General features: G+C 44.2%; 3 protein-coding genes across 6 annotated transcripts; 1 reads left to right on the top strand and 2 right to left on the bottom strand.

Annotated features, from left to right (window-relative positions):
- Positions 1-159: 159 nt before the first annotated feature.
- On the bottom strand, positions 160-6,974 carry LOC118102345 (eukaryotic translation initiation factor 5A-1). Of its 4 annotated transcripts, XM_035148461.1 has the most exons (7): positions 6,252-6,285; positions 5,382-5,475; positions 4,213-4,385; positions 3,899-4,003; positions 2,819-2,950; positions 2,222-2,294; positions 160-736 (listed from the first exon to the last, which is right to left on the bottom strand). In XM_035148461.1, exons 3-6 carry the CDS (start codon positions 4,378-4,380, stop codon positions 2,232-2,234), a joined length of 468 nt encoding a protein of 155 aa, XP_035004352.1. In that variant the 5' UTR covers positions 4,381-4,385; positions 5,382-5,475; positions 6,252-6,285; the 3' UTR covers positions 160-736; positions 2,222-2,231. The 4 variants fall into 4 exon arrangements, with proteins under 4 accessions (XP_035004352.1, XP_035004354.1, XP_035004351.1 ...); XM_035148463.2 differs by lacking the exons at positions 5,382-5,475; positions 6,252-6,285 and adding an exon at positions 6,493-6,974 and having other exon boundaries at positions 160-728; XM_035148460.2 differs by lacking the exons at positions 5,382-5,475; positions 6,252-6,285 and adding an exon at positions 6,493-6,969.
- A 2,289-nt stretch (positions 6,975-9,263) lies between these two features.
- On the top strand, positions 9,264-13,368 carry LOC118102317 (Y-box-binding protein 2-B). The gene is made up of 10 exons (XM_035148421.2): positions 9,264-9,519; positions 10,390-10,453; positions 10,835-10,868; positions 10,945-11,034; positions 11,114-11,356; positions 11,492-11,577; positions 11,679-11,907; positions 12,063-12,194; positions 12,289-12,362; positions 12,760-13,368. The coding sequence occupies exons 1-9, from the start codon at positions 9,294-9,296 to the stop codon at positions 12,322-12,324; spliced, it is 1,140 nt and encodes a 379-aa protein (XP_035004312.1). The 5' UTR covers positions 9,264-9,293; the 3' UTR covers positions 12,325-12,362; positions 12,760-13,368.
- Positions 13,369-13,469: 101 nt separating this feature from the next.
- On the bottom strand, positions 13,470-24,197 carry LOC118102310 (solute carrier family 2, facilitated glucose transporter member 4). Its single transcript, XM_035148413.2, has 11 exons — positions 23,785-24,197; positions 21,814-21,909; positions 19,370-19,530; positions 17,270-17,394; positions 17,057-17,172; positions 16,770-16,932; positions 16,274-16,461; positions 16,070-16,174; positions 15,520-15,621; positions 15,220-15,423; positions 13,470-15,138 (listed from the first exon to the last, which is right to left on the bottom strand). Exons 1-11 carry the CDS (start codon positions 23,815-23,817, stop codon positions 14,923-14,925), a joined length of 1,509 nt encoding a protein of 502 aa, XP_035004304.1. The 5' UTR covers positions 23,818-24,197; the 3' UTR covers positions 13,470-14,922.
- Between the last annotated feature and the right edge of the window lie 46 nt (positions 24,198-24,243).

Genomic DNA, 24,243 nt, shown 5'->3' with positions numbered 1-24,243 from the left:
ACGCCAAATAGTCGTTTTTTTTCTCCAAGCAGCTGTGTAACGGCCCCCTCTGAGGATCTGTCTTTTAAAGAAGTGAATCAAGTTAGGTTGAGGTTTTATAATTAGTTTGTTGTGGGAGCAGGTTTTTTTTCTCTCGAGACAAAAAGAACAACCTGGGTGTGCCATGTTGGTAACCTTTTGTTTAATAGACAAGTTTCAGGTGATGAAATCAACAGCAGGACGGACTTTTTCAGATGAATCGCTGCAAAGAAAAACGCCGTACAGAAGAGACATAACGAGTCACGTGTCCGGTCCTGTACGACACACGTGCACTGAACAAGCCTCAATGCAGGTCTAGAGTTGAAGCCCTTAATAAAACAGGGAAACGTATATAACAAAACGGCTGTGACGTTATCGACGTTTTTCTTTCCCCTGGTGGAAGGTAGCTACTCGGGTGTTTGCAGACCTACTCAGTTATTAGTTAGAGAACCTTCCTCAACACGTCTTTGCATCTGTACATCTGGACTTGGATGTGTGGTAATAATTTTTTTTTTTTTTACAATTCAAATTTCCAATCGTTCATTCGAGTTCATCTCTAATCGAAGCCAAAGGTAGGAAGGTCGGAGAACAGAGCAGGGGAGAAAGAGAGAGAGAGTATGAAAACCAAAAAAGACGAAAAAGAAAGAAAAGAGGGAGAGTAGCATTGACGAGGCAATGTCCCCTCCTCTTCCCCAGGTCCAGTGCATCGCCTGTGCCCCTGAAACAGAGTTACAAAGAGGAGGGGAGGGGAGGAACGAGAGGAGAGAGGAGTCAGAAAACGGACACGGACAAAAATATAAAAATAAACACCACAGAAACAATTTAATGAAGCAGTAAGTGTTTTTAACTGTAGCCTCCGCAGAGGCAACATTGCACGTACAACATTGTCTTTTATTTGTGTGGACACTTTCTTGTACAGCCCACAGTTTGCAAGTGAGAAAGTGCATGAAACAGTTTTGACCCGACAGTTACAGCGACGCTACGAGCTGTTTCTTAGGAGGAAGTAACAGGAAGCAACCGGCTGTAGAATGAAGTGCGACCCACAGACCAGAAAAAAACAAAACAATACAGCAGCTCGAAAATACAATATGAACCTTAAGCTTTCCTCAATATTTTGATAGTGCTATGCAACAATGATACACATGCTCATAATAGTGTTAACATGAGACAGAAAGTACACGGAGGGGAAGGCAAATCCATCATTTCATACAATCGTTCCATTTATCACATTTAATTTCCAATTTTTTAATCTCAGATAAACTCCAATAAGGTGCAGTTCAAATAAACATATATGTTTTTATATATATACACGGAAAATACAATTATGCTTTGACATAAAATGGAAAAACATTGATATTAGTAGAGCCTGATTGATTTATCACTTGGTCAATAAAATCGGCCGATACAGTACGAGGCTTTCACAGTGTGTGTGTTCATGTTTGCTAATATAAAACAATTCTATTCTATCTATGATTGCATATCATTTTAGACGGGGAATATCAGACGACCTGTGTTAAAATGAGGAACAGGTTATGATTCAGGTTTCATAAATAAAGAAATACTTAATGTTTTACCTTGTGAGCACCACATTATCATAAGTATCAGGTCTTTTCTAGAGAAAGAAACAGACTCGGAGGAAATTGCTTCTGTTGTGGAGGAGGACATGTTTGTTGCTGGTCGACTGTAAAGTGCGTGTTCGTCAAAGGATTTTGAATATTTCTCAAGAAATAATGAGATTGGTTCGAGTTCTCTTTGCTGCTTATTTTCCGAAAATATGTTTTTCTTTATTTCTCATAATATTAGAGCATATGTATTGGCCAACTGATCAGTATAAGATATTTCTTACTGCCTTTTATCAGTATCGGCTCCAGCCCCAGAAATCCTCATCACTCGGGCTCTTGATTTAAATCCACATGAAAAACTCTATCATTTTAAAATGACTGGAGTTGCCCCCCCCCCGCTCCACTGATGAACAATAAACTCTACATGATATCACACACACACTTGCACTGGCATGGCACATGCTGGTGGCTTGTGGTGTAACACCCATACACACCCATACACACCCATACACACCCATAAACAATTTTACACAGCGCCCACACACACTCCTCTTCAGGCAGGCTTGGGTTAGGTGCTAGTTGAGGGGGGGTGGAGAGGACAGCTGCGTGTTGTGTCCAAACAGCTGTGGCTCTGTATTTACCTGCAGTGGCTTATTTACCCAAGGCTTTGATGCCGATGGCGGATTCTTCATCCATTGCATTTAGAACGGTGACCTGGAAGAAGAAGAAGAAGAACAAAGTGTTAATGTGTGTGTGTGGTTTGGTGAAGACATGTTCCTCATGTTTTCTCCTGTTCATCGTCTCAGTGCCACCGTGCGGAGGTTAGTGGCCGTCTCTGTCAAACCTTGGGTTCAACATCTTAATCCTGAGGTCTCAACCCGTAGACCTGGGGGCCAGATCCAACCCATGAGGCAATTCCAATCAAAAGTTTCAAAAACTGTTCTCAAATTGGTTTTATGAGGTTTTGGAGGCAAAAGAAATTTCCAGTTGTTGCCTTGTACTAATATTAAGTTTTGGGAAAACATTCTACAGATTTATAAGTAATCAAAGTAATCATAAGTTGTAGCAATCTTAAATTATGAGCTTGCAAATACTTTTATGGCGTCACCCTTGACTTAAAGTTTTTAAAAGGCTGAAAGGAAAATGAATCCTGGATTTCCAGATTCCACCATGAACACAATAAGCCATGTGTGGGTTCCACAGCAGTAACGAGAGTAGAGTGAAGTGACAGTACTCACCAGGATCTCCTCTCCGGCTTCGTGCTTGCTCTCGATCTCTTTGCCCAGGTCTCCGTCAGGGATCTTCAGGTCCTCTCTCACCTCCCCGCTGTCCTGGAGCAGAGACAGGTAGCCCTCTGTGATCCCAATGAGCTGCAGAGCCGAGGGACAGGAGCATAACAGAGGAAGGGGTCAGGAGTGGGGAAAAACAAGTTGTTTTCTTAGTCACGCACAAACATTTCAGAATTAATTATTTTCATTACGCAGGCTACTGACGTTATTGTTTCTTGTCCCCCCCAGCGCCATTAAAAACTGCAGAAAGTGTGTGGGAGCACTGGGACCGTATGGTTTCGATCCTGCACCATTTTCTCATCATGAGAAATGAAGAACATGCACAAGCACTTTTTGACCACATGGGCTTCAATGGAAACTATCAGTGCATTTCTGGGAGCACTTATGCTGAGATGGAACAAGATCTGAAAACAACACTGCTGAGAGTTGGAACTACTGAACCAAACCAGTATGGTTGTGGGGACTTCAATTCAACGTGGCCCAATATCCTCATTAAATAGGTTTCACTGAGTATGGTGTTCCTTCATGGATACATCTGAGAGACAAGCTCCTCTCGCTATGGAAACGCTTTTTTAGGTTCTGTAATAATCTTGGAGCTTTTTCAGATTAGCAACCAACTGCTAATTGTCCCCTTGCAGCCATTTAATATCATCTCTGAAAGTCTTCTGCTTATTAAAGATCATTTGTGAATATTACAGTGATATTTAAGATGTGATTATGAATTTCCCACTGATGAGAAATAATATACTTCTTAAAACTGAATAAAGATTTTATACTTGCAAAGAGGAGGCAGTCCTAGTTTTCTGTCACATGAACATTTACACAACATGGCTTATAGGTAATGAATATATATAAGTTATCTATAGTTTGTATATTTGTAGTTCTAGTACCCAGACCAAGCTTTGAGAAAAGTAATGTGACACAATCTGACTTTATGATGGAGTATAGAACAGACTAATGTAATATTAATCTTATATACTTGGTAACAAACAGTGACGACCTATCTCGTCTGTCCCCCCGCTGTCTCACCTGGTAATCCATTCTCTTGATGTTGGGGACGTCCATGTTGTGGGTGGAGGGACAAATATCCTCAAACTTCTTACCAGTGAAGATGTCGATACCAACCATGTGCACCTGCAACAGAATAAACAAAGAAAGCATTCATTGAAACTAAATATACACAAATGACTCCGTAAATGGTCAGATGATCCACTTAGGACACAACTATTTTCTGACCTTTTATATTTTGTATTTTACATATATTTGTTTGTATGAGTCATGCAGCAAAGTGCAAAAGAAATGTCCATCACTGTTTCCCTGGGAACGCGGACAGGTTCACTGACCTTGGCGTGGCCGTGCTTGCCGGTCTTGGAGGTGGACATCTCAACGATCTTGCAGGGTCGGCCTTTGAGCAAAACGAAGCCATTTTTGCGCAGGGCCGAACACTGCTGTGGGTAGGTGGAGGATGCCCCCGCATCACCGGTCTGGAAGTCCAGGTCTGGGTCTGCCATGCCTGCTGTGGTGGGGCCAATACACAGCGTGATGGGAGTTAGATAACTGTATTATAATGAGAGATTTTAGAATATAGGACCAGATGTTGAATATCCCTCGTACGTTTGAAGATCTTCTGCACGATTTAAGTTTCCAACTACCAGCAGATGTTAGCAGGTGTTAGGGACATAACTTCAGTTGTGCACCACAGCAGCATCAAGTGTTTTGGCCTTGTGATCAGTGATACAGGCTGAACCTGAGGGTACGCTGCGGTTAAAGGTAAATCTGACTGTCTAGCTTTTATTAAACTAAACACTGTCCCATTTTAGAACATGGATGGAGGATATCCCTTGTATGTTCTACCGTGTTAATCAATGCCCACCAACAGTTTATGTTAGTGGATGTTAGTGACCACCAGCGGATGGTAGGGACCTTCAGTTGTGTACCTTAGTGTCATCAGGTGTTTCTGCCTGAAATGAGTTCTGTATTTGAACATATAAATATTGTAAATATATGATTAAAATGATAAGAAAACACTGGACTCGACTGGAGGTGTTCAAAACAAACGTCCGCTGCTAAAAGAACTTGAGGTGTGATATCCACAAAGAAGCTTCACGTATCGTAAATAAATATTGATCGAACAGCCACAAGGCAAATACTGTCCTGTTTGTTTTTCCATCATTATCTTCTTACTCTCTGAGGTTTGGGCTGAGATAACTTTTTTTAACTTTCAGGTCAGATTGGTGCAACTACTGCGTTACTACACACACACACACACACACACGCACACACACACACACACACACACAGGGGGTAAAGTGTTTGAACAAGCTGGTGAATATCTGTCAGGAGCAACAGCAGAGGAATATGGACATGTGAGAGTTGGCTGCTACAACCTGGGGAGATGACACTTTCATTCAACGACGCGGAGCAGTCGAGGCTAAATAAAGCAGCAGGAACTCGGCACCTGTGCCCAAAAGTACGAAGGATCCAACTATACAAACAAAACTTTAATAAATACCAGATGCAAACACTGTGATTTCTCTGTAGCTGCGGCTCGGATCATCAGTGTTTGTGCTGAAACAACTTCAGCGGTGGTGGTGCAGCCCAGCGACCTGCAACGAGTGCAATGGAACTAAGTGCACAAGTTTAGCAGCTTTATTTAAATTAAAAACAAAATAATGTTATTGTTTAGAATGTGCTTCAGGAAAAACAACTTGAACCCCCCGTAGTTGAGGAGTTTACTGCCCGGGTTATGGTGTCTGGTCACCCGGGTAAAGCGTTAAACTCAGGGCCGCTAATCCGCGCTAATGAGCCATAAATCAAATTTCAAGCCGGGCGTGACTTCCCCGACCGGGCCTCCATGTTGTCAACCGAGCTCGGATACAAGAAAGTGACGGCGTTAGGGGGCCGTGTACCGGGGGGTAAAGTGTGTTTACAAAGTGGGGACCGCAGTGGTCGAACATAGAGGAGTCGACTGAGGCCTAGTGCGCACACAGCGTGCCACAGCCCCGGTAACGTTTGACCGTCTGTGTGCCCGCATCCATGCGCACTGACGGGCTGCACCGAGGCCGAGGCCCCGCTCACCAACCACCACCGTCCACTCCACACACAGGACCCCTGCGTTCAAACCCCGTCTACCCGCCGCGGTACTACCGTGGCTCCCCGGTTGTTTAGAACCCGCCGCTGCCCGTTGGCACAGCCGGTAAAGCGAGTTAAATATCTGGCCCGCTAGCGCACGGTAATGACTAAGCTAATACTCGTGATGGCTGCCAGCGGAAACAATATCACTTAGTTGAGCCAAGTTCACCGCAGGTGGCCCGTGAGTTTAAAGCTGTAAAACTTTTAAAACATGTAAATAACGGTGGAATAAAACTTATAAGAGCCGCACAGGCCGGAAGAGGATCCGGGTATAATGTCTCGTTCTCCCTCCCAGCCTCCGGGTGGGGAGGTGGAGGGTTAGCTAACCCTGCAGGTGGGGCGCTAGCTCCCCGCGTTGTTATGCCCGCGTGCTGGGGGCGTTTAAAGGGGGATTTATCATAATAGAGACGGAGACACACATGTGCGCAGGATGGCTCCTCTGCTCAGGCGCAAACACGCCCCGTCTGCCGGGTGTTTTGACGAGAATTTACCCGAGTGTGTGTTGATAGCGCTCCTCTCTGGGGGACTTCTTCTCCCGCTGGTTCCACCTCCTCCTCTGGTGCCTCCCTGTAGCCGGGCTAGCGGGTCGTCTGGCTGGCTCCGTTAGTGATGTCGCTCCCCCTCGCTCTCCTCTTTCTGAAGACCTATCTTTCTTTGCTTGTTGATTCCGCGTTCATTCCACTCGTGTCCGCTCGGCTCCTCTTCTCTAACCCGCTGGTGCGTGTGTGTGGTCCCGCTTCGAGTTGACCTGGTCCGCAGCCCCTCGAGCGTCGCAGTCCGCCGCCGGGCCGAAGAGAGTGTGAGCCCCGCAGCTTCCCGAGTACGAACCGTCAGTGGCCTGGTTCTCCACCTGCACTGTCTCCGGCTCCTGCTCCTGCTCCTGCTCCTCACCACGGTCTCCTCATCACACGGACCTGACTGTACTTCCTCTGACTACTGTCACAATAAAAGACTAATGTCTAATACAATACTTCTTCTCCTCCTCTTCCTCCTCCTCCTTCCTCTTCTTCTTCTTCTCCTCCTCCTCCTCGTCCTCCTCTTTCTTTCTCCTTCCTCTTCTTCTTCTCCTCCTCCTTCTTCTTCTCTTCGTCCTCCTCCTTCTTCTTCGCATCCTCTTCCTCCCTCTTCCCCTTCACCTCCTCCTCCTTCTCCTCCTCCTCCTCCTCCTCTTTCTCCTCCTTCTTCTCCTCATATATATGTTCAACATTGTAGAGCACATTCTCTTGCAATTACACTGTATCATACATTATTATATACTATCTTGCATTACAATGTAAGATTTACACTCTAAACTAACGTGACAGGCCCCGTCTCCATGACCTCTCCATCCCTGATAGCTCCATCCTTTTATTATGTTTATGCTTTATGATGTATACACTTCATACATCGATTATTTTGTCCACTAGTTTCACCTCCTACATATACAGATGTGCTACATTAAGTCTTAATGTGTTGATGGTTGTATTCTCAGGTCAGAGGCTGAGGGCAGGGGGGGTGCTGGTTTCATGACTGCAGCTTGGTCAGCTTTCTGCAAAAAGCTTTGCAATTGTAGAGTTTGGTTGAAGACTATATATCTAAAGAGTATTTCCCTTCATATGTTTTATGTGTATGCATAGTTATTAAAATCAGGATAGTGTTTTCTCTTGATTTTTTTTATTTTATAAAATTGTTCTTATTTCCTATCTGTGATGCACAAACAGACACTTTTACACTGAAGGTGCAGCTGCACATTCCTCTGTCTCCTCCCGGCTCACTTAATGTAGCTTGATGCTGCTTTTCATCCGTGAAACGAACAGACCTCGGTATGTTGGCACGTTCTGCGCATGCGTGGCGTTTCATCCTAGTGCCCCAGGGGCCACTCGATCTCGACTTTACTGCACTTAAAAACATACAGTGGGATCATTTGGTTAAAAAGATTTAAAAATTCACATATCTTCATTCATCCAGAACCACTTGTGAAAATGAAATAAAAATATTTTCAAATAGTTGAAAACTGTATTTGTATTAGTTTTAGCTGTGATTTGTATGATTAGAAGTTGTAAGATGAGTTTTGATGCCACATTCTAAGGCCTGTATGGTGCACATATGTATTTATTTGAATATGGCGTGGATCAGTGTTTGCACAAGACTTTGCATTCACTAAATAAATGGAAATTAACAAGATCCAGATGTCTCTGTTTATCCTGCATCTTTGAAATATTTCTGAATCCAGTGCCTTCCTAACAGTGTGCTCATCTACTTTTTCTCTGTTCAGAGGCCCACATGGATTCTGTGATCACTGAATGGTTTTGCCAGTTCTTGCAGCCGCCGGGTTAAATTTAGTTCAGTGTAACTGTAGTTCCATGACCTATGTGCCGGGGGCTGCATGTAATCAAAGGCATAGTTAACACCAAAATGAAGATTCAGTCACATGAAACTCCACTGAAGAGTAGGAACATCAAACCCACAGTGAGTGTTCTCCTCAGAGCATAGATAATACTTTCAAAAGTTAAAGGAGACATTTATTTACACGTCAAACTAATCTTCAAGACGGTGATGACGTCCATTATGGAGGTTGATTTTTAGAATTAAATTAGAAAAAGTTAATTGTTTCCCACCAGTATGACAGCCCATTATATATTATCTTAAAGTTTCTCCCTACTGGCCAAAAACAGTAGTGTTCATATGAACCTACTCAACAGGTTGAAGCAACATAGTAATTTATCTGTCATGGTCTTAATCATAGACTGTGTACAAAGATGGAAGAGTCCAAGGAGTATTGATCGCCCCCTGGTGGTTGGCTCCAGTAAAGGTCACTTCTATTCTATATTTTCTCTGCTCATTTCAATAAAAATACAAAATGCTGTCTAGATTGATTGATTGATTTGATTAGTTATTTCGAACAATAAAAAAAACAATCATAAAATATAGATTTAAGATTTGTAGAAAGTAAGAACAAAACAACAATGAATAATAAACAGACTTTTAATAGAGTAGAGAGAAGCAAAGATGCTTGTCCAGCCCTTTATCTATCAATACATCAATGTCTATCATCTATATCAAAACAACAATAATACAATTCATCACAAACATACATCCTCTTCCTCAGGGATCCTAGAAGTAAAAATGTAAAATCAAGTAAAAGTTGACCTGTGGCAGTTAAGAGTTAATTATTAAATAGCATATATAACCCCCTGCTCATAAAGAAAACTATATAAAAACTATATAACCCAGCTCCTCTCACCTGCACTTCTACTTCCCAATTGCCCCCCCCCAGCCAATCACACCCCGGTTCCAGGACCCGCGGGAGCCAATGAGAGCCCGGGCTGCTCGCGGCGGCCGGAGGGGACGTCGGGATAAAAAGTTAGAGGAGCCGGAGGGGACCGAGTTCCGGGCCGATCAGGAGGGCGGAGGGGACCGAGGAGAGAGACGTGCGTCCAACCAACCGACAGAGAGCATGACCGACGCCGAGGCGCAGAGCGATCCACCGTCGGCACCGGTGGAAGAAGACAAACCACAGCCGGAGAGGAAAGTCATAGGTGGGTGAAGGGGCGCAGGTGGAGCCGCTGTGCTGGAAGCAACGCGTTAAAAATATGCGTGGAGCTCTTATTCATCACTGCTTGGGATGACGTGTGTCCATCATTTTGGAAATAAACAGTTTAATGTTCAGTGACAAGTTTCAGATTCATTTTAAAACCACGTCGACAGGGAACTTTGAGTCAATTACTGATTAACCTGTGTTTCGTTTTTAGCAGCAACACGTGTCCTGGTGGATATTTACCAATTTACTGTGAACACCAACATGGAAGCTTTTACCAAAAAGTTTAATTTCTAACATGCAAATAAAACATGGAATTCTTTCTATTTTCCCAAGTAGTTTAATTTCTAACTTACAAATAAGAACATGGCTGCCTTGTCTTAACATTTTCTCCCACATTCAAGTCGAACTTCTATTTTTAATCTGTGTGTAACTTAAGAACTTGGCTAAAACCCACGTTGTGTTTTTGAATCTGTTTTTCACACATGACCTAAATGTCCCCTCCTTATCCGCGGCCACGCGCCCAGCCGGACGTGCGCGCTCCCCTCTGCAGGTGCAAATGATCTTCTACCAATTAGATGCGTTCAGGTGTTTTTGTTTTTCATGGGAAAACTGAGCAGGTGAGACATTGAGGTGTCTTGTCTTTGGTGACCTTTTATCTAGCTGAGCAAAGTGTACCTGTGCGTTAGTGGCCCTCCCTCGTGACCCAGTTCAGAGCTGGTTTCAAAGTTTTGATTCACTGTTAATGATTGACGCGCAACACTCCAGTTTCTTGCCAGCGAGGCGCCGTTGATGCAAGTGAGATAACAGCAGCTTTATTCTATGAACGTCTGCATAATGTGACTTAATCATGTGCTACCTGCTGTTGCAGCCACCCTGGTCCAAGGCACGGTGAAGTGGTTCAATGTACGTAACGGCTACGGCTTCATAAACAGGTAAAGTTTCTACGTCACTGTCCACATGCATCTTCAAGTTTAAGTTGATTAAAAGCTGCAATAGCATTTCAGTAGAGCGTAGAACTCCGCAAGGCACATCAGTCTTCTTAGATTCAAACTGCACACACTCGTAGAAGTCATCCCCCTGAATACTTGTTTTCACCAAGATCTGGGAAATGTTCCCTGGGAAATCAATCAAAAAATTCCTGGATCTGTCCACTGATCCAGATTCCCACCGAAAACCTTCCCAGTCCAAGTTCCAATCCGTCCAGTAGTTGATGCTTAATCTTGCTTACAACCAACGGACAGGGGGCATAAAAAAGTCTTTAGGGGAGATGATTATTAATCATTTTCCTCATTATGAGCTTTTATTTTTGGCAGGAACGATACCAAAGAAGATGTATTTGTTCATCAGGTAAGATGAGCCGGATTTATATTTGAAAGCTACAAGGATAATATGCCATCGTTTGATGCTGAGTCCGTCCCCTCAGACGGCGATCAAGAAGAACAATCCCAGAAAGTTCCTCCGCAGCGTCGGAGACGGGGAGGTCGTAGAGTTCGACGTGATTGAAGCTGCCAAGGTAAGAATCAGTTTCATGATGTGATCAGATCAAATTTAAATGTTTGCCAGTGTTAGAATTTCTCTTTCCTGTACCTCAGGGCTCAGAAGCGGCCAATGTGACCGGCCCCGGTGGCGTTCCAGTCAAAGGGAGTCGCTACGCACCCAACAAACGCCGTTTCCGTCGACGGTTCTTCCCCCGCAGCCCTGGGCCAGGGGACCAGAGCAAACCAGCTGACAGCCAAGCCCCTGCTGCCAAGGGCGAGGGGTCAGGAGACAGCGATGGAGTGAGACCACAGCCGCGCCGGCGAAGGCCCTTCAGACCACGGCAGGAGGCACAAGAAGTAAGCTGGAGCAGAGGGATGGGTTCTGGGTAATCAACCTGGAGAGATAAGTAGAAAATGGATGTTGCTGCAAGGTTACAGGAAGGTGGGAACCGAATTTGAGTGCAACCAAGAGCTGTGATGTTTTGTTTTCAGGGTGAGTCTGGAGAGCAAAATAACGGCGTAACAGAAGGTGACCAGCAACCACAAAGACGTTCTAGATTCTGGCGTCCGTACCGCAGGTGACTTTGACGCCACTTCCTGAAATTCTATAGGTTTGAATCACTTCTACAAACCAGAAGTTGAAATAATTGAATCTTCCCTCTTGTGCCGGGGTTCACAGACCGTTCCGGCCTCGTCCACCTGCCGATCAGGCTGCAGACGGGCAGCAGGCGGCCGGGGAGGAGCCGAGCCAGGAGCCGAGCCAGGAGCCGAGCAAGGAGCAGGGTGAGCTGAAGCAGACAGAGGCCTCCGAGGGCCCGCAGACCAACGGAGAAGCAGATGAGGGCCAGAAACCACGGCGCCAATCTAGACGCCGCAGGCAAAGGAACTCTGAGTCGTCGGTGTCCAAAGTGAGTGAGATTGTACTGATACTTAAGATTATCTTCAATTATGTGGATGTGTAAGTAATTTCTGGACTTTGACATTCATATCTTTCCTACTTGAAAGCCTGGCTGTTGTGCATATTATAATTAACTGTTGCTTGCTTGAAACACTTATTTTCCAGAATGATACAGAGAAGTCTGCGTCGGAGCCTGGGACCCCGCCTCAGAACTCCAAACCAGCTGACCTGAAGTCTTCTTCCAAATCCCCAAAGTCTTCACCGAAGAGCTCTCCCAAAACACCCAGATCACCCGAGGTAAGATCTAGAACTTAAAAATATCATCGGTGTATTACTGCTGCTGTTTGTTTTGATTGGACAAATATTGTGACTGTCCTTCACCTCCGAGCAGGCAGCTGACCCAGCAGTCCCAGCACCGACAGAGTGACGTCACTGAGAGGACAGTCACGTGACCTTTGGCAAGAGGTGGGATCCTACGTTAAAGTGGTGCATGGTGGGAGCCGTGGGGGTTATAAGGGAGGCAGTTCTTGTGCAGAACGTCCCACATTGGATTACAGAAAGCAGGATGACGGACCTTAATGGGCGCAGTCGAAAGGGATTTAAAGTGGCTCTGTGGCACTGAAAGGTTTGGAAGACATTTTTATGTTGAGTCTCTAAAGACACGACATGTTGGACTCAGTCTTTTGTTTAACGCAGGAAAGTTTTTACTCAAACTCGGGCAATTCAGGATTTCAGATTTAATATAATCCTCGTTTTAGGGTTTGTGTCTTTTGTGTTTTTAATGTCTGTTTCTATACCGTCTTTCTTTCACTCCCTGTGTCTCTGTATGCGTTTATTTCCTTTTTTTGTGTGTTTCTTGTAGGTCCTTGTGGGGGGGTAAGGACTGGACCTATTTCAGAACATGTGCACTACTCTCCCCTCCCTGCACTCCCCCACCCTCCAACCCACAATCTCATTGTCGTCCCCTCGGACCCCTTCCTCCTCTCCTTTCATCTTGTCTTGTCCAGTCTAGTAACTCGTTCTATGTTTGGAGAGGGACGGGGTGGGGAACAAATGGGATCCAGGTTGGTGGTGGGTGCATATTTAGAATTTAAAAGTACATCTTTAAAAGAAAGATCTGCTTGGTAGCCCAGTTATTCCGCCCCCCCCCTTAAACAGTTTTTCTTTGGGCACATCAAGTAGTTAGGAGAACCAGCCTTGAATTTTATTTAACTTAATTTGGTTGAAAAGGGGAAAACCAGGCAGGTGTGAGGGTGGTGGTGCATTATGGGAGTCGGTTTAGTTACGTTACCACCTCAGATCACTTAGAAACATACCGACTCCCGTCATCGTCCTCAGTTGAGGATATATATATTGAAAAAGAAACTTATTTCTTTTGTTTTACTTATTTGTGTGTGCTTTTCTTTGGAGGGGATAATGTGCAATGTCAGTGCTGAAAATGGTAATTAATAAATCATGTTTGCAAATCTCAGGATTCTGTCCTTATTTGTTCACGTTTGATCAACGGATTAGAAACGGCTTTGCACAAACTTACAGAACAATGATGTCGAGTCATTAATGGACGACTGGAAAGGTGTTTTCAGATATATTATTTACATCCTTTAGTCACAATATCGATATTCTCTCTCTGTACAATTCCAGGTCCTCCCGGAACATGTTTCCTCAGAAGGTAGTGATTAAAAGAACAAATGGCACATTGGTTTCCAGAAAAACGCACAAACTTGTCATACAAAACTCATCTACGAGATTCTCTTTACAGGCGGCCCTCTTCAGATTGCACATCTCGCTTCAGTTTACAAAACTAAACACCAGCTAGAGTATAAAGAATTACAACCTCACACCTTTTTTTAAAACTACCATCAGTAACCAAACAACACACTATGTACACATGAAGTATTAAAATAGACTTTAAAAGTAGTATCTCTACAGGTTGTGCAATGAGTTTGTCATGATCGGAAAAATAATTTGCCTTTAACGTAACTGGGAATGTGCCTGATGATTTTAAAAACCCCAGTTTGGCAGTGAAGAGTGTTTCTCTACGTTATCGGGTCACCATGCGCTGTTGGCACTTTACCATGTTAGGTTTGTTCTTTATTCATGATAAAAGAAAACTAGACTTCTAAAATAACACTTAAGGAAATAAGAAGATGTTGTATATGATTTTTCTGTTTAAATAAGAAGCTAAGCTCAAAACATGAGTGTTACCTAAGTACAAAATACATTAATCCTGCACTTGTAGGATTTAAACCTTGATTCATTCCAGTTTAGTTTCAAACCCTTTATATTTCTTATCTCTTCCAAGGAGTTTGGTTTCATCTGCATTTGTTATTTGGCAAGATTATATAAAAACTCAGCTATAGGACCAGGAAGAACCCATTCAATCAAATAAAAATAACATAGCGAGAGTGCGTTTTTCAACATCGCTGATATCTCAGAGAAAAAGCTAAATATCTAGACAGGAAAATATCAGACAGGTTTAGGCGCCTGATATTTATGTGCGTGTGCAAATCCAAATCTGTAGTGAATTTAAATGTGGTTTCCTACGGGTTGTGTTGCCTTCTCTTTCCTTTACATAGCAGAATGTGACCCTCCAGTGGTATTTCATAAATAACCGGACGTTAAGTGTGTTCCCAGCTTTAGTACAACATAGACAAGCTCAACTCCATATATATATCTCTGTGGATGTTTTTATAAATAAAGTGCAGGAAATCCTCCTCCCTCTCCACTTCGATTTATCAGTGTTGCAACTAATCACATCGTTTTCATCCCACTGGCAGTCGATGCCTCAACAGTCCAGACACCTTCTCCACATGTGCATCTTACCCGGCACTGCAGTGGTACCAGCAAATTCAGAACACCCACACTGTCACACACCCTCAACACTTCTATGGCACCACAACCTGAATATGAACGATAGACCTCGATATACACGTCAGAAAATAAAATGTTTGGAGTCAGGCCCATAGACGCGGTTCATCCCAAGCTGTACTCAGTCCCATCCCAGCTCCGTCTCCCTTCCAGCCCTTTAGTTGATGCTTTCCTCGCCCAAGTAGTCCAGCTCGGTGGGCTTGTCCATGTCCATATCCATGTCCATCATTCCTCCCGCTGAGTGCTGGTGGAAGCTTGCGGCGATCTGGTCGAAGGTCTTTCCCTGCGTCTCTGGCACCCGGAAGAATGTGAAGATGAGGAAGAAGAGGAGGAGTGCTGCGAAGATCAGGAAGACGTATGGCCCACAAAGATCCTGCAGGGAGGACGTCCAGATTAGACAACATTCGAGAGGACAATGCAGAAAATGTTAGAGCTACTGCAGTGGGATACTCACAGCGACATACTGGAAGCACATGCCGACGATGAAGTTGGCCGTCCAGTTGGAGCAGCCGGCCACCGCCATCGCAGCCGGCCTCGGACCCTGAGAGAACAACTCGGCCACAAAGAACCAGGGGATCGGACCTGGACCCACCTCGAAGAAGGCGACGAAGCCGAAGATTGCCAGCATGCTGATGTAGCTCATCCAGGCAATGCTTTCCTGTCACGTGGAAGAAGACAATGGTTCAGATTAGGTTTAGTGGAGACATATCCAGTGTGATACAGTGTAAAAAGTTTGCATCTTTGGGAGACTGACCAGTAAAGCGAGAGCCGTGGTCATGATGACGGCACAGATGCACATTCCTCCCAGTCCGAGCATGTGGAGCGTCCGTCGACCCATCCTCTCGACCAGGAAGAGCTGTCGATGAAAGGACAAATTAACATTTTGACCCAATGCTGGATTTGGATTTAGCAGGCGAGAAGAAGATGAATGTCTGTGCCAAATTCCACAATAATCCATCCAATAGTTGTTGAGATATTTCAATCTGGATCGGCCATTTCCATCCCAGGAGCTGTGTTGCCAAAAAAAAAAACATCACTTGACCCATTGAATGACTTTGAAACCTCTCGACTTGCCAAACCAAACCAGACCTGATTATGCAGGAATGAAAATGGCGGCCTGCCTGCTCTGTTATCTTATTTGCTTTTTGATAACAGTGTTAAACAGTATTGGAAGCACACAGAGCGAAACTGAAAGGTTTATGGGGCTAAATTCCCCCAAAAGATCAGACGCTTCGAACGAAATTCTCATGTATGACGGAGGGAGTGCATGAAAAAGGCGAAGGTGTGTTGGTGCGATTACTCACTGAGACCACAGTGAAGGCACAGTTCACCACACCAGCTCCTATAGTGGCGTAGACTGGACTCTGGACTCCTGCCTTCATGAATATACTGGTGGAGTAGTAGAAAATCTGCAGGAGGGGTGAACACAATCAGGTTGAGTCAATATGACCCTGCACTGATTCCTGTTTGTTTTTAAAGCCTGAAGGATGTGGGGTATCTCCACTCACGGCATTGATGCCGGACAGCTGCTGGGAGAGCTGCAGCATCATGGAGATGATGATGGGCTGGCGGTAGAGCGGCGAGCGAAAGAGCTCCGGGATGGACACCTTCCTCTCCATGTCCATCCTCCTCTTCTCCTCCTTCATCTCGGCCAGCATGTCGCCCACGTCCTGCCGGCCCGTCAACCTCCTCAGGCCTGAAGGAGTGAGCGTGGAGAAGAAGAGTGCACATTTGACTGATGGGACATGTTCAAGGACATTTTACGCCGAAGCCCACAGAGTCAAAAGGCCAATCTTATATGGACAAATACTAGTATCTCTTTGTACAGACAGCAAGGTATTGTACTGTAAGTCAGGAATCCCCCAACGTTTCAGGCCCTGACACCAAAAACAGCTCCAGAGACGTCGGACCCCATTTTCCCAGAGGATATTAATTTGAGCTGGTTTGCAAAAACTCTCCTTAGAACCTTAAATGAAGAGTTTTGAGTGCTCCGGCGCCGCTCACCTCTCTTGGCCTGATGCTCCTGGCAGCGGACGATGTAGAGGAAGCGGGGGCTCTCTGGGCAGAAGGGAAGAAGAGCCATCTGAAGAACAGTCGGCACCACAGTTAAACCCATGAGAACAGGCCACAGGTGCTCACCACCCAATAAGGACTGCAGGCCGAGAACCTGCACGAGAAGAGGAACCAGAGGACATGAGATTTAAAAGATTCTGCAAAATATCTCAAAATGAAAGACTGAGACATAAAGGAACGTAAAGTTTGTCCGTCCACATCACCGTGTGGGGTCGTACCTGTGCAATGAGAATACCAGTGACTATAGCCAGTTGGTGCAGCGTGCCCAGTGCTCCTCTCAGGCTCGTCGGAGCGATTTCACCCACGTACATCGGCGTCAACCCTGATGCCAAACCTGCAGAGAGGAAAAGATGGACAACAGACAGAAGGTTTGTATCAGGCATGAAGGAGACGACAAATACAAAACACACTGCAACAGCAGGCCTGCTCACCACAGTAGGCCCCGATGACAAACCGTCCGAGGATCATCATTTCAAAGGATTGACAGATCTTGGACAGCCCCATCAGACTTCCCCCGATGAAGGCAAACAGGTTGTTTATGAGCATGGCTTTCCTCCTGGAAAAAACAAACAAACACAGATAAGCATTTTTGGATTCATGCTTCTCAAATGTCTGGATTTAACATTGAATTAAAAAGTCAATGTTAAATCAGTGGTATGAGAAAGAGGTTTGTGAACTCATTGTGATTATATTTAAGAATTATATTTATTTCACTGCTGATCAGATGAATGAAATTGTCACTGGCTATAACTGCTGTGTTTGTTTACTTCTTCTCAAAGAGACCACACATGGAAAGCTGTTCGTGTTTCAGGCCTCCAGGGGGCAGTGTTGCACTAAAACACTGGAGCCACTTGACGTTGGATTGAAACGATTCTTTTCTGATAAGTGGATAAGTGGTAACTAAGCACCCAGCAGGGTTCACCTGAATAAAACACTTGCAGTTTGGCGGTATAACATTTTTTTGTAGTTATATTTTTAGACCATCATGATAAGTCGTGACAGAGAGTTGTTCAGAACAATGGTTAATCTAAAGACTGCCCCAAAACATACATGTATTTAAGACATTTAAAACAATAATATATATAATAATAATATTAGTTTAATATAGTTTTGTTAAAAATTGGACCAGAACTGACTTCTAGTTGTGATGCAATACCTATTGTGTGCATATACCTCTGCAAAGGCCCAACAGTGCCCTTATGAAACCACATTTAAATGAACTAGATCCAGATTTGTATCAAATTTCAAACAGCCACAATCAAATATTAGTCCCCTCAACATGCCTGATTTTGTTCCACCATGAATTATTCTCTGAGAAATCAAGGAAAATGTTGAAAAATGGCCTCTCTCGCAACGTTAAAGAGGGAGAAAACAAATCTGCCCCCTGATCCAGATCCACACAACATTGAATTTGTTCTTCCTTGGGTGATTTTCCACCCCTCCACAAAATTTCACGGAAATCGGAGCCAAATCCTGAGAAAACACATAAAATGCAGAGGATCTGGAGCTCGGAGACGGAGACGGAGGCGGAGGCGGAGAGTTGAGGCCCTGACATGAAAGGCCTGGTCACCCTTAGTGTGGAATGGTGAGCAAGGCTTGGCTGGTGGTTAGGTGACCTCCGTGTTCACTGGAGATGCAGCAAAATCCCTTTGACCCCAGAGGTCACAGCAGCTCCACCCTTTTCACCAGCCACACAGGGCAATGCACCCTGAGTGCACCCACCAACCCCCCTCTCACCTACTCCTCTGCAGCCCTCCTGACACAGTGCTGCCAGCTCTGGGGAGATCTCCTTTCAGTCAGTGGAAGATGTGGTCTCCAGTTCAAATCCCAGCTCAGGTTACAGTGGGGAAACTGGGTCGACGAGGAGCGTCCAGGTCAAAGTTTCCCCTGAATGACTGAAACTGGATGTTTGGATCCATCTTGGATCCACACAGAGGTGAAAGGGAGATACTCATGTGTGAAGCCACTGGGGTATTTACTACTTTATTATTACTTAAATACAAAAGATCATTAGTTAAAGTCACTAGAGGTAACTAAAGGTTCTGTTTTCACCTTTGTTTGATAGTTAGCAGGATTACACAAATCTACTGGGCGGGTAACCATCAGTCAGGGAGGAACGCATTCAATTTTTGCTGCAGATCCGGATCAGGGGGCAGATCCAGGAGTCTTTTGGCACTTTCTTTAACCTTGTGGGATTTTTGGGGCGTTTTTCATTGACTTCTCAGAGAACAATTCATGGATCTTGATTTAAAAAATAAGAAATTGTGCAATAACGTGCGCACTTTGGTGACGAACGAAATAAAAATCAGGATCTAGTGAATTTAAATGTGGTTTCATAAAGGAACTGTTGGGCAATTCTGTGTTCATCTGGACTTCCTGTCGTTGCATTCACAGCCTCAGTCTCTAGATTTATGTAATATGACCCAGTGTCAAGCTTTTTGATTATGACTTTCATGCATTTGCAAGAAAACCACACAGAAATGTTTAAACTTCCACTTCAAGTAGCGAGTGCAACGTCCTGTTCCCCCTACCTGCCCAGCCACTCAGAGACGAAGCCCACGCAGAAGGAGGACAACATGCCCCCGATGGAGAAGATGGCCACAGACAGCGACCAGAGGGAGGTGAGGGTCCCCGTGGGGATGGGCTCTCCATACCGTTGGATCCATGTTGCGTTGTAGTTCTCCTCAATGATCTGCAGGGGACAAAAACAAAAAACAGGTTAACACAACAAGGTAATCTGGGAAATTAAGTCTGGAGCCTTTTGTCTGTTACAGTGACGTGAACCTGAATGACTGGGACGTTCTCCAAGTTTCCTTCTCTACAGTTTTTTATGCTTTCATGCACAACCTCTTAATTACGTTATATTTGTAGTAACTGGCTTTTAAATTACTGTAACTATTAGGACTTTTGCATATAAGTATTGTAACTTATGGCCTTTTGATGTTTTTAGCTGTGAGATCAACAGGAAATTAGAAATTGGGATTGAAATCAGCATTTGTAAAAACCAGAGGATGTTTTATTGTAAGTAAATTATATGTTATATAATTCATTTAAGTTTTTAAACGCTGCTCTCTTTTTTTGTTTTAAACATTCTTATGTGACATGAATAAAGTGTCTGAATGTGACCTGCAGCCCGATCTGTGGCCTGCAGCATTTTACTGGTGTGTTAATGTTGCCATATGAACAAGAGCTACAATCCAATGATGATGACCAGTAAGAGAATGCAGCGCACACGCACACGCACACACACACACACGCACACACACACACACACACACACATGTTAAGATACAGCAGCAGCTCATCTTCTATTCTGGCGTCGCTTTATGTGTGTGTGTGTGTGTCTCTGGAACTTGTCGTGTCAGCTGAGTCCAGTTTGCAGCTGAGGGTCAAGGTAAGACAGATTTACGAGCAGATGCCCGACCACCAGCAGGCGGCGAGTCTGAAACATCTCACCTGACTTGACTTGAGGACACTCGTCATCTCTCTGAGTGACAGCGGGGGGTGTGACAGCGAGCTAACAGGGTCTATTCTGCCAAAACGCTGTGTAGCAGGTTCATGGAAGAAACAAACACTTTGTGTAGCCTGGCAACGGCTGAAAGGACGCATGGGTTTTGACTTTGTTTGGGGAAAGATAAGTTAAACACTATAAAGAAGAAACTTGACAAGTTGTGGAACATGTGGAACATCTGCTGTAACTTCCTGAAGGATAATGTATTGAAGTAGATACAAGTGGCTGTAATTATTAGATTTTTTACTTTTACATTTATAATGTATTACTTTTACATATTTATTTTAGTACAACGATGAGGTTTGTAGTCTTATAATTATCACAGTTACATTAATAATATATGTGTATCACATTTGCATATGTAAATATGTTATATATGTATATCTATACAATATAAGCACATCATATTGTGATATGCTCATAATTTGTGGTATAACTACTATTATTACTCTTATTGTAAGTACTACAATTAGTACTACCATTCATTTTGGTTATTTTTACCTTCATCGGCCTTATTGTTCTTATACGCAATTTTTCAATAAAGGGTTAGGTTAGGGTTAGGGTTAGGTTGAAATAAAAAAAAACCTGTGTTTCTACTGTTGGTTGTTGTTTGTGTGGAGATATTTAAAACTAAAATTATTCATAGACATTTATATTAAAGGTCCTGATTATAAAGAGCCGGCTGCTGCATGCACCATAATCGTAAATCACACAGCGCTCAGAACATTTCGCACATGTTGTCCTCAAACGTTCCTTCATACTGCAGATGCACCGAGAGCAACAGCGTGATTGACGGCTCGCTGCAGCATGTTGTCGTCCAGATGTGACAAAAACAAAACCACGTAAGACGTCGTTCAACATGAACCAGGCAGACGTCCCCTCTCTCTTTGTTGTGTTGACACAACGAGAGGACGCACGCCACACTGAGCCACACCACCCGCCTCTCTCTCTCTCTCTCTCTCTCTCTCTGTCACTCTTTCACATTAAATCTTTGCATTTACAGTAACTCCCTTGCACCAATACACGGCATCATGGGCCTCGAGGCAGCTCGGCGTCATGTTGTGGCATCAAACACACCACCTTATAACATCAGGGAATATTTGAGAAACAGCTGAGTTGACATCTGTTTAAATGCCACCGTGCATGCACCAGCACGTCTATAAACACCAGTTCTTTTCCACCAATCCAGACTGGCACTCGCGTGGCATTTTTACTTCCGGGGGGGAGGTGATGTTTTCACCCGTGTCCGTTTGCTTGTTGGTGGTTTGTGTGTTTGTTAGCGGGATTACGCAAAGACTGCTGGTTCGATTGCCACACAACTTGGTGGAAGGATGTGGTGTGGATCAGGGAAGAACCCATAAAGTTTGGGCCCAAGGCCGCTGGATATGCGCTCTACTGAGGGTCCCTCTAGTCCTGGGATATCCCTTCAAATATCCTCCAAGTGATCAGTGCTCAGCTCTTTACCTTCTGTGGTGCATTGATGACGCCGATGTTGTATCCGAACTCCAGAGATCCCAGAACGGCAGTGAAGACTGAGAGAGCGAGGGTTCCAGTCACTGCCTGCACGGGGAAACACACACAAACACACATATTTGAACAAAATACATTAAACTATAAAATACATAAACCTATATTGTTATAAACTATATTATTTCCGTCCGGGTGAGTAATGCTGTAGAGCTGTTCTTGTAACACCAACAGAGGTTAAACACACACACATGCACATAGCCCCACTCCACCAACATCAACTATATATAACTGTGATCCTGATGCGAAACAATCTCTTTAGCGCTGCTCGAGACCTCACGGGCCACTTTACTGAACATTAGCTTCCCTCCACTTTCCCATCAGGCCCCATGGCACCTGTCTCCAAGGTGACAGATGAGACGACCTTGGGGAGATGAGGACTTCCCCTTCCAGAAAAGTGTGTTTGAATACTCTCGAAGAGCTTTTCATGTCATAACGGGCGGATTAGTTTACCCGGAGGATAGCTGCTACGCTAAGACAATGATTTTCATGCTGATTTGGTGATTTTATCATTTTTTGGAGGATGTCAGAAGGCAGCTGGACAAGCAACAACAATGCAAATACATCATAGTCATGATAACGCTTCCTGAAAAGCTGATATTTTAGCAGTGTGAGTCAACAACAACAACAACATGGTGTGACTCACAGCAAAGTCTGGGTCTTGGTTTGGTTGGAATAATGTTTTTAATGGAGGAAAAAGCAGTTCATTCACTTGGCTAATGTGTATTATTCAATAAAATAAAATAATAAGTCTATTGTCTATTTACCATTAATTTATTTTCTATTCAGTGGATCATGGAGTTGTAGCATTTGTCTGCAACACTTTTGTCTTGACCTTGCTGTGTTGAGTCTGCAGATAAGTGCTCTTTAGTATCCACGGACCAAAACAAAGGGGTGTGTGTTTGCTTATGTGCATGTGTCCTTGCAGAAAAGGTAACGCGTTCAGAAGCAGCCATGTTACACTGTGTCTCGTCACAGCTGAATGTGCAGTCACTTTTCACTTATCGTGGGATAAATCTGCACCTGTACTTTTCAAGCTTGGACCTCCTGCGATTTCCACGGAAATTAAAAGCTGCCACTGATCATCTGGTACTAAGATATAATGCTTTCTTTATTTTATATTAAAGTCAACACTTCTGAGAATCACACAGACTTTGCCCACACACTGTTTCAATCCAATTCCTGTTGATTTATGCTTTAGGAGGAATATAACATTCAAAACCAACATTTGCATCCATCTGGCCGAACAATGGTATCTTAAAGAGAGCTGGAGGGAGCACACAACACAGGCACTGTTGATGAGGGCGGTGAAAAGGAACCAGCCAAACCTCTGTGGCCTTACAAACCACAACACTGAGCTCTGGCCTGTAAACTGAGATATTTGCCTCGTCAAGGTCAAGCTCAGAACTAAATAAGGGACAAAGCCCATTTAAACCTGAGCTGATGTTAGTTGTTCTCCCTGCCATTACTGACTTACCCACAAGTTTCTGTAAAAACCAACATATGTTATAGATTATTATCATTACTCTAAATTGCCCATTGGCCATTGATTTCTATATTTTCTTCTTATTTTACATGAAGCTATAGGATAAATAAGAAAACTTGTGTCAATCAATTGTATTTTATATCATTTTTATATCATTTTATTATTGTTAGTTTAGACTTTGCTTATTTCTTGCATCGTTCGAGGCAACATGCAGTTTGACATTGCACGGCATGCAATTTCATTTACAGCTTTTCTGTAGGACAGCGAAAACCCCCGTGCGTAAAACCTCTCCAAACTAAAATTACGCACGGAGTAAACCCGTTTTTAGCACAGCAACACGATTAATCACGTCACTCTTTTGAGGAGGAAAGAATCCACCAAAAAATATAAACTGTTAAATAAACCTCAGTGGAAAATATTACCTCCCCTCCGAGTTGCTGAAACCCGGCCGGCATGACTTTGGCAGCTCCAGACACCCCGTGGCAGTCGGTGACAGGTGCGTCTCGTGCCAAATGGAGACGCGTGAAACTCCCTCAAAAGGACAACAAGCCGCAACTTGACCCTCGAGCCCCTTTTGCGCCAAAAAACGAATGGAAACTTAAATCCAAAAAGGGAAGATCGCGGTGACCGACCCGGTGCGTCCTGTCCTGCACAGTGTTCTCCGTACTTTGAGGTTTGCGTTGCGTCCGTGCAGCTGGGAGAGACGAAAACCCGCACACCCGCGTGCACACCTCTCTCCAAAAGGGTGGGAGGGGAGTGGAGAGGTAGGAGTGAGGCTGTTGGATCTTGAGGTCCGAGGACGGAACGGAGGACGAGCTCCTGACCTTAACGACCATTGGCTGAAGATGAGAGGGGAGCGAGCATGTGCGCAGGAAGAAGCT

Source organism: Hippoglossus stenolepis, chromosome 23 (assembly GCF_022539355.2).
Source record: "Hippoglossus stenolepis isolate QCI-W04-F060 chromosome 23, HSTE1.2, whole genome shotgun sequence".
In the NCBI taxonomy this organism is placed as follows: Eukaryota; Metazoa; Chordata; class Actinopteri; order Pleuronectiformes; family Pleuronectidae; genus Hippoglossus; species Hippoglossus stenolepis.
Note: the sequence above shows the minus strand (reverse complement) of the source record. Positions and strands in the feature narration are given on the sequence as shown.